Source organism: Berghia stephanieae, chromosome 12 (genome assembly GCF_034508935.2).
Source record: "Berghia stephanieae isolate SIO BIC M18660-M18661 chromosome 12, UCSD_Bste_1.3, whole genome shotgun sequence".
In the NCBI taxonomy this organism is placed as follows: domain Eukaryota; kingdom Metazoa; phylum Mollusca; class Gastropoda; order Nudibranchia; family Aeolidiidae; genus Berghia; species Berghia stephanieae.
In genome coordinates, this window is record NC_088371.1 from 31,080,821 (window position 1) to 31,090,253 (window position 9,433).

At 33.3% G+C, this 9,433-nt stretch overlaps 1 protein-coding gene across 2 annotated transcripts in view; it reads right to left on the bottom strand.

Moving 5' to 3' along the window:
• Window positions 1-7,692: 7,692 nt before the first annotated feature.
• Window positions 7,693-9,433, bottom strand: part of LOC144958291 (serine/threonine-protein kinase DCLK1-like) — an 84,314-nt gene continuing 82,573 nt past the window's right edge. For both annotated transcript variants that reach the window (XM_078890166.1, XM_078890167.1), the window contains one exon: window positions 7,693-8,110. In XM_078890166.1, coding sequence (XP_078746292.1) covers window positions 7,854-8,110 — 257 coding nt within the window. In that variant the 3' untranslated portion in view covers window positions 7,693-7,853. The remainder of the gene's footprint in view (window positions 8,111-9,433) is intronic.

The following is a 9,433-nucleotide window of genomic DNA, read 5'->3' on the forward strand; positions in this document are numbered from 1 at the left end:
TATAAATTTAAATAAACCCAGAATGCGCATTAAACAACTTTGTCAACAGCGGCCATGTAAACATTTTAGAATTGATTTTTTTTTTCTAAAGACAGTTTGAATGTAAGAGATATCAAATAGTTGACAGAAAGAAATATAGTGCTGATAGAATGCTGTCAATCTAAGAATTTAGTATCTCTGAAATGTTGCTATTTATTTGTGTGTGTGTGTGTTTTTTTTTTATCATAAAATTTGTCTCATTAATAATTGTTGTTGAAAAATTGAGTTAAAAAAATTACCAATAAATACACTGATGTGAATAATTTTTATATTATATGTATATCAGTTTATCGTCGCCCATTTCTCAGACTCCGATGAGTGGTTTGGGAGATTGTACATGTTTAGTAAAAGATAAGAAATTATTCTGCAATCACCATAAAAACATTGTTTTTGTGATTTAAACACGCATTAAAATTGCTCGCACAAATTCCTCCCCAAAAAATGCATCCCCCCCCCCCTTCCCCCAATTAAGATAAGAAAAATATAGATATCGGAGGTTGTGTTATACCTTTAGGTGCCAAAAGAGAACAATAGTCACGTTGTTAAATATTCCATGTGCAATCTTCAATTTTAAATCTACTGGACGGATGTGAAAAAATCAACAAAGAATTAAATATTTAAATTATTTGTAACACGTCTTGACATTTGATTTAACGAATTAAAAAATCGCCTCATTGTTAAAACACATTAAAACAACCTATTAAACTAGAACAAATCCCACGTTTTTTTTTGCCTTTAATTTGCGATTGGTTATCAGCCATGTTAAAATGTAAACGTAGAATTTGACCTATAAAATGACATGAACTACCTGAACTGGCAACCATTCTGTTATACGGCTTAAACCGCAATATTTGGAAATCAACATCAAGGATAAATGTGACCTGACAGTACTAAGGTTGAGTTTCCTCACTTGATTACACTCAAAGAAATCCAAAGTACTGACGTTTGAGTACCAATCCAACAAACAATTGTGACAACTTCATGAAGTTGAATGGAAAATTATATGAATAAGACTTTTCCAAAAATATAAAAGGTTAAATTATTAAGTGGAATTTTTTTCCATTTAGGGAGATTGGTTACAAATTCTGTCGTGGAAAATGTAAGGAATATCTTGGTAATAAATTCAATTTGATTTTTCTTTATCATATTTTTGTTGTTGCTTTATCAAATATCGTATTATTGATCTTTAATGATAACTCATCTGATTCATCATTGACCCGGTATCAAACTACTTATTAATGGTGAAAGGTGAAAGGTGAAAGCTACTTCTGTTGACTAATTCAGATTTTTAAAGTCAAAACAATGAGTAGAACGCGCAACCACCATTGATTACAGACGACACAAGTTATTTTGCATTTTATTTTATTTTCCACGTTAATTCGTGTATCGTTGTGCTGACGAAGGGTTTGTACCCGAAACGTCCCCTGGCTGTATTGTCTCCATACGAAGCCTCTCCATTTTCACTCTTTTGTTAGTCGGTTTACACACAAAACTGTTTGTAATCATGAACTTTCATAGCCTGGATAAAACCGTTTAGTGAGTATTACTCATAAAAGTGGATGGCAAAAACAATAACAAAGACCAGGGTGAGCAGGGTCCATATTTTCATCTTCATAAATTTTAGCTATTTTAATCGTTCTATTTTTTTTTTTTTTAGAAATATTAGTTTTTGAGTAGTTTATTTTGTTTTTCATTTCGGCATAATAAATCAAACTGGATTTACATTGCCACGAATTAAAATAAATTAATGTGAATAAATGATTTATACATACGTTTATCACAGTCAGCGCGTGCATCTTTCGTGTCAGCTAGTTAATTACAAACAGTGGCAGCAGTAATATAGATAATCATGAAATCGTTATATCGATATATTATCGCATTTAATAAAATCTTTCATATTCTCGAAGACTGAAAACATTTTTTTACTCGTTATGACTGGATCTTCTGTCTTCTGACTGTTTTCTTCAAGGATATAGAATTCATAATTCATTTACTGATATGAAATATTGTCTTTAGTGAATTTTCTATATACATCGAATGAAAGAAGAAAAAAACAACACAACAAATTTGTGGGTAGTATTGAAGTCTTATCAAGATTTTTGTATTTTTCCTCACTCTGACTCTTGTCTTCGGCTCCCTTGGCTGCTTAGAGCGATTCATTCTAAATATTTCTTCAAAACTTGACAAATCCAGTTTCTGGAATCTTTAGAAAAATAACCCCCTAGGGGAGCCCTAACCCCAACCAGTTAGAAATGGCGGTGAAGTGTGATTTAACATCATAACGTTCGTTTTCAAAGATTTCTTTTCGATAAACGTTTTACAGTTTATCTTATATAATTTCCAGTTTCGTTGAAGTACCTATAGATAGTATGCGCTTGGCTAAGAAGCTCACAACATTGCCTTCCGGAAGTAGAACAGACCAATACACAAAACTCTGTGTAACCATGAACTTTTTTAGTCTGGCTAATATGGTTAAGTGAGAATTACTCATAAACGTGGATGGCAAAAAAACAAAAAAACAATAACAAAAAGTGACGTCAACTTCGTTCTATCTATAAAATAATCCTGAATATTTAGAATATCGTGACGACTAAAACATTGGGGGGGGGGGGGGGGGGGGAGGAGGCATTTGTTTGGGTAAAATGATCTTCACCATTTCAAACTTCAGACTTAGTGGTTAAAATGAGTGGAGTTGGTGGTTTTTAGTCAATTTTCACGCTCTGGATTCTCAATACATTGTCATCATTACTGGATGGGCCCTTTCCAATGTCAACATGAACAACATAAAATCAGTGAAATTTTATAAAACACAGTTATATAAAACAATTTGAATTTTGTGAAAATTTTAAAAATATTAAATATTTTTCAATACGATGCATGTTGATTTTAGAATATACGGTAACCAATTATTTTATCTATAAATGTACAGTAATACACAAGAAGGATAATAATGTCAATAAAGTTATTAATCTATTATTTGGGGCTTAAATATTTCTTTCTTTTTTCAATTAATATATTACAACAATGATACTGATGATAAAATTATTCAATAACTTGTGTTATATTATGTAAATATTTATATATCACAGAATGCTGTATAGAGTAAAAAATATATCATATAAATTATAATATTTGAATTATTTTTTAATAACAAAACTTTGTCATGACGAGAATGATGATGTAAGATTTTTATATACAAGATATATAATATTATGTGACACATTGTAGCAGTTCGGTATGGAAATTATCTATTAGGATCTTTCTTACCGAACTGTCACGATACGTTACATATTGTCACATAGGATGGCATTAAAACATTGCAATTAGTACAGTATCACAGTTTTAAGTCGTCAGTTTACGACAGAAAAAAATAACATAACAAACCAACAAGTAAATAAAAATAAGTATCTTTTAAAAATATAAAAATAACGAAAGGAGAACATGTTGGATGATCAGTGCTATGTAAAGAAGTCTAACAATGCAAAATAACAACAGTGGAACCTCATTATAACAAGTCCGGATATAATAGGCAGCGGGTTATAACAGGGACCTTTAAAATTCCTTTTGTTTCCCTCTTTACCTTTAGTAAAATGTACCGGCTATTGCAGGACTTTTAATAGCTTAATTAGGTTAAAACAGGGGACCGAAACCCACTCAATATCTCCAAATTCAATGTATTAGCCTACCTTACGCTTAACTAATCCTAAAGCTAAGGCAACAGAGAGCTAGGCTAGGCCTAGTTCATGAATGCGATCACTCTCTCTCTCTCTCTCTCTCTCTCTCTCTCTCACACACACACACACACACACACACACACACACACACTCTCTCTCCCTCAAACGGCATGTGTGTGTGTGTGTTTGAAAAAGAGTGTGTGTGTATGTATTGGGTACTGACTACTCTGTGCTACATCATTTTAAATGGGGATTTAGGCCATTCGGGTTATTTCCATTGAAATCCGGCTATAACAGGAGTCGGTTATATCAGGGATTTTAGGCTGGTCCCATCATCACTGTTATACCCGAGGTTCCACTATATGAATGTGACAAGATTTAACACCCACTGTTGTCGTTCGAGGTCTCTCTTAATATCTGATGTATCAATCACTATTTCCTGACAATTGTTCGTTAGTCAGAGTGTTTTAAGCCCGAATTGTTCTTTGATGTTTATTCTGTGCCATATTAAATATATATAAATATATAAATTTTCGGGTAGCCTTAATTCGAATATTCCAAACTTCAAGCAGAACTTTGTTTAATGGGGGAAAAAATAAAACTCTTTGTTTTGTAATTCTAAAAAAAGAACAGGATGAATACTGATAAAAATGACAGAAATAAAAACAATTCTGTGGCAAAGATCGGAAAGCTTTTGTCGTTCGTAACTTATGTCCCATAGGGAGTAAAACAGCACAGATTAAATTGACGGCGTAATGTGGCTGATAAAAAAAAGTAAATTAGAAAATATCGTCTTTCTATTCGAATTTCATTTCTGCCGTGCACTGGAAAAAACAACAACATGTATTTAAAATTTTGGCCAGAAAACTCGTCCTCCAAAAATTAAGCGATTGATATTTAAAGGACGAGTTTTCTGGCCAAAATTTTAAATATGTGTTTTTCAAAAGAACGGCAGATTTGGTCCTTTGGAACGATCGTTGAATTCAAAATAAATGAATGAAATGTTTATTTAGAAATATAAAACAAGAAATATATATAAAGCAAAAACATAGAAAAACAAAATTTTAGGGGAAGACACAAACAAAATCTGTTCGAATTTGAAAAAAGGAAACATCAGCAGACTAGTGAGAGTGAATAAAGATTGTCATTGTATTATTACATCATTTAAAATAACCAATACAAATTACAACTTTTATATGAAAAGTGTGTATAAAACATTGCTAGACAAAACAGATTGTTTAAGTTTAAAAAACCAACATTGCTGCTGGGAAAGCCTGCCATTTTGGGAGAATACTGAAAATGATCGGTAAGTAGAGAGTTAATCTAGTTTTGGAAGGGAAGGAAAAGGTGGTTTGAATTGTAAGCTTGTAAGCAGATTTATTGAAAGGTATAGGGTTCGTAACAGTATATTTTGTCAACTACAGTACAAAGCAGCAGGTATATTGAAGAACAAAGAATTTCTTCTTAAAGTTGATGAAAACACCAGTAAATCAGCAGTGTGTGGTTTGAGGAAAGAAACAAAAATATCTATTCGTCTCAACAAGATAAAAAACATGAATGAATTATTTAGGACAGGAAAAATTCTGTTAAATTTTGCGTGATCAATTCACCAAAAAAAAAAAAAAAAAAAAAAAAAAACTATTTTATCGTGAGCAAAACAAAAACCCCCAAAAATCGAATTTGATCGACATCAATTGGTATTTTGAACAGCATTTGATAAAACACGAATTAGCGTAATGGCAGAAAGAATTGTCATGGTATTTCAGTATGCAAATAAATTCAATGAGTCGAATTTGTAAATTTGTAGATACTTGGACTTGTAATTGACATGCCCAAGACAGTGGGCTGGAACTCAATAAGTCACGGAATCAGCTCAGGTGGGTCATGATGAAATATATATGGAATGAGATTAGCGGAAGAGTAGCGTCCCTTGATTGGACGTCACCCACAGTCTGTGACGTCACCGGCGGAAAAGTTATTAGAGAGAGAACGTCATGTTTGTTGTGCGCATGCGTCTCTCGACCTCGCGGACGAAAAACATAAAAGAATAAAATATCGACACATGACACAAAATGTCACGGATGTTTCTTATACAGTTATTAAAACTTTCATCAAACTGACAAGTTAAAACAATGATGAAGATGAAATTGACTTTCTATTTATTAGAATTCAAACGGTCTGCATGCTTAGACTTTCCATTTTATTAATTCAAGTTATGAGACAATTTCATTTTTTTTTAAAACTTCTTCAGAGCAATATTTACAAACAAGAGACAGGACAACAAACTTTCATAATGCTGAAAAATTGAATGACCAGACAGCAGGGTGGGGTGGGTGGGTGTGGGGGGGGGGGGTGGCCTAAATCATTGACTGATGACGAAACAAAACCTATCGAAGTTGCATCTACGGAAAAGCTTAAGCAACTATTTAAAGTTGAAGAAAATGTACAATCCCAAAATGAAATAAAGTTGAAAGGAATGATATACCTACCGACTACATTTAAAAGAGCAACACAATTTCAATTATCGGTCCTCAATAAAATTATGTAACACTCTAGATAAATCTTCAGACAACAAAACCTGAGCAACTCAAATGACCAAGGGTATGAGTAAAATCATCATCATGTAAGGGATTCAAATTTACTGATTTGAGTACTTACTCAACTTAACTTTTAACATTTAAAAAAAAAAAATTTTATGGCGAATAACATGTTACAGTTTAATGGGTTACCGTTTCATGTATCTGTTTTATTTGTTAACGGAACATTTTACGTATAGATATTCAACGTTACTTTAGGAAAGAGGAATTTTAAAAGCAATAATGAAACAACAATGATAATAACCACATAATAATGACAGACAATATTTTAATGATGTCAAATGGTAAACATAACACAATAATTAGTAAACAATTTTGGGGTCAGTTAATAAACTGATCACTATTCACACAAAAAAGTCAAAGAATAATTTAAAACTGACCGCATTTTTTGGCTTATTGTATGTAAAATGAATATTGATGAAACATGAACAAGAAATTCACATGAAATAAAGAGTAAAATGAAAGCAATAAAAAAAAAGATTGACTGATTGAAGTTTATGATAATAACGTGGACGTCTTTCATTCATCAACTCCATTCATTCTTTCAGAAATAGACAGACCATCATCCACAACCATAGATAGGCCATAACACACTACTCTGTTGTACCCTGCTGTCATCTGGAAAATCGCGAATTTAAAATTTTGGCCTGAAAAATCGTCCTTCAAATATCGATCGATTGAAATGACCCTCATCTTGTCAGTTGAAAGTATGTATGGCATGTCTGACACTTAGTAGCAATTTTCTGCATTATTTTCCTTGTTGAAAAGCTTGAAGGGCCTACTTTATTGTTTATATCACCCGTGGCAAAAAAACGTGTATTTTTTATATAAGCCTGATGATCAGTGAGGCAGGGTAATCTCACTCTTTTAGTCAAATATAAAGTAAAATCACGTCAAAATCATCAAAACTGCCAACCATTGCAAAGGAAGAGGTCATTTCAATTTCAGAGTAAAACGAATGATATTAACTAGTTGACTGCTGTACTGTGGAAAGTCACGTATTTAAAACTTTGGCCAGAAAACTCGTCCTTAAAATATCGATCGATTTAAATGACCCTCATCTTGGCAAAAACTCTCAGACTCAAACTTCGCGAAGTCACAGGTTTAAGAGTGTACAGTGTTTTTGCCAAGATGAGTCATTCAAATCGATCGATAAATAAAGGACTAGTTTTCTGGCCAAAGTTTTTAAATACGTGACTTTCAAGAGTACAGCAGTCAAGAACGTCAAGAGCCCCCGCTTTCCAAAATGTTGCTTTGCATCTGATTTGATTTTTTGCCCATGTAAACCTCATTCATATTTATTCTGAAGTCTCGTATGTCTCCTTGAAGGTATTTGATGCGGTTTGTGTGTATGTGTGTGTGCATGTATGTGTGATGAGGTGAGGGTGGGGTTAATAGAAGAAATGTGTGAGCATATATCCATCACATGATTCGACGTCAAATAAAACAGCATGGACATGTAATAAATAGCTGTACACGAGCTGATATAATGCTAAATATGAACTACGAAAATGATTGTTTTGAACTAAATTAAAACACGGGGTCAGTCGTCTATTAGACCTTTCTCTCTTTCTCGTCTCTTCTTTTCCTTCAGACGTTGATAACTTTCGTAATTTAATTTTGCCTGCGCCTCCAACTCCTTCCTTGTCTCTTTACATGCCTGTTCAATGCTATGTGCTCCTTCCGGTTTCCGGTCAGTGTCACCACAACACACCACCCACCTGTGGCTTAGTACATCGACGGGTGTGTATCGTTTCTTTCTGTCCACAACCAAAAGGTGCTGGATTAAATTTTTGGCATCTGAATCAAAGAACAAAAAAAAAAGCAGTGAAAAACATTTCGAAGATGATTGACATCAAGAATTCGTATCAATTTCAGGTGTAGGCGCTGGTTTGAACTTCGTAATTTTCCTTTCGTGTATCTCACGGAATCAGACATTCCAGATCGTTTTGAAAAAGAAAAATATCTCATTACCAAAATAAACTAACGGCATTCCAGAAAAAAAGATTTGACAATGGCAGGGATGCCCCTTTATTAACAAAAACAACAACAACAAAAAAGCCTGAAATGTTTTCTCATAAAGACCATACATAAAAATATTTCGTGCAACGATTCTCTTCATCAAATTGTATCTCCCTTTAATCATAGAAATAAATAAATAAGTTGAATTCATCTTAACAACGCCACAACCACATTATTTCATTCATCTGTAGTGTTTCATTCATCCTGTTTTGTTGATAAAGGGGAAACCCGAAACGTTCATTTGATCTGTTTTTGTAATTAAATTGAAGCTTACATTCAATTTCACATTGTTTTATATTTCTTCGAGCTTCGAGCAGCAACATTTACATTACATCATAGAAAAGGGATACACATATCCATCTAGCTTCCCTTTAACTGTTGCCTTTAACAAACCATGACTTTCATCTTTATAAAAATCATCTCACCGATACCGACCAAGGCCAGTCGGAATATTAAAAAAAACCGGTTTCCCCCGGATTTAGCCGAAAAAAGGGCATCCCTGAAACACCGAATCAAGGCATTTATACTGTGTGAAGATTCTTATGACTAAGTTGTAATATGCTACTTTCCCCTCAATAATTTGATATTGTGTTTCTAAAAGTGTTATTTACTAATTTATTACTTGTTTCTTATATATTTTGAGATTTGAAAAATGGGTTTTGAAGTGTTCTTTGTTCTTAACACTCAACCTTTTTAGTATTGTAACTTATTTGGCCTACTCTATATGGTTATTATAGTTTATACTATAATCACGACTCTTTATTTCATTCCTTTGAAACATTTCATCATCATCATCATCATCATCATCATCATCATCATCATCATCATCATCATCATCATCATCATCCTTATCACCATCATCACCACCATCATCATCATCATCATCATCATCATCATCATCACCATCGTCATTATCATCATAAGTAGAGGGAAGAAATAGAAGCAGGGAAGACGAGAAGGAGAACGATGATGAGCACGTTTGACAAGGCGTAAGAGGGGAAGAATAACGAGAGAATTCTAGAGGTGTTGAGGTTGATTAAGAGACAAATTCGAGGTGGGAGAGGTTGGTAGAGAGGTTGGTAGTCAGGAGGCAGAGTGGAA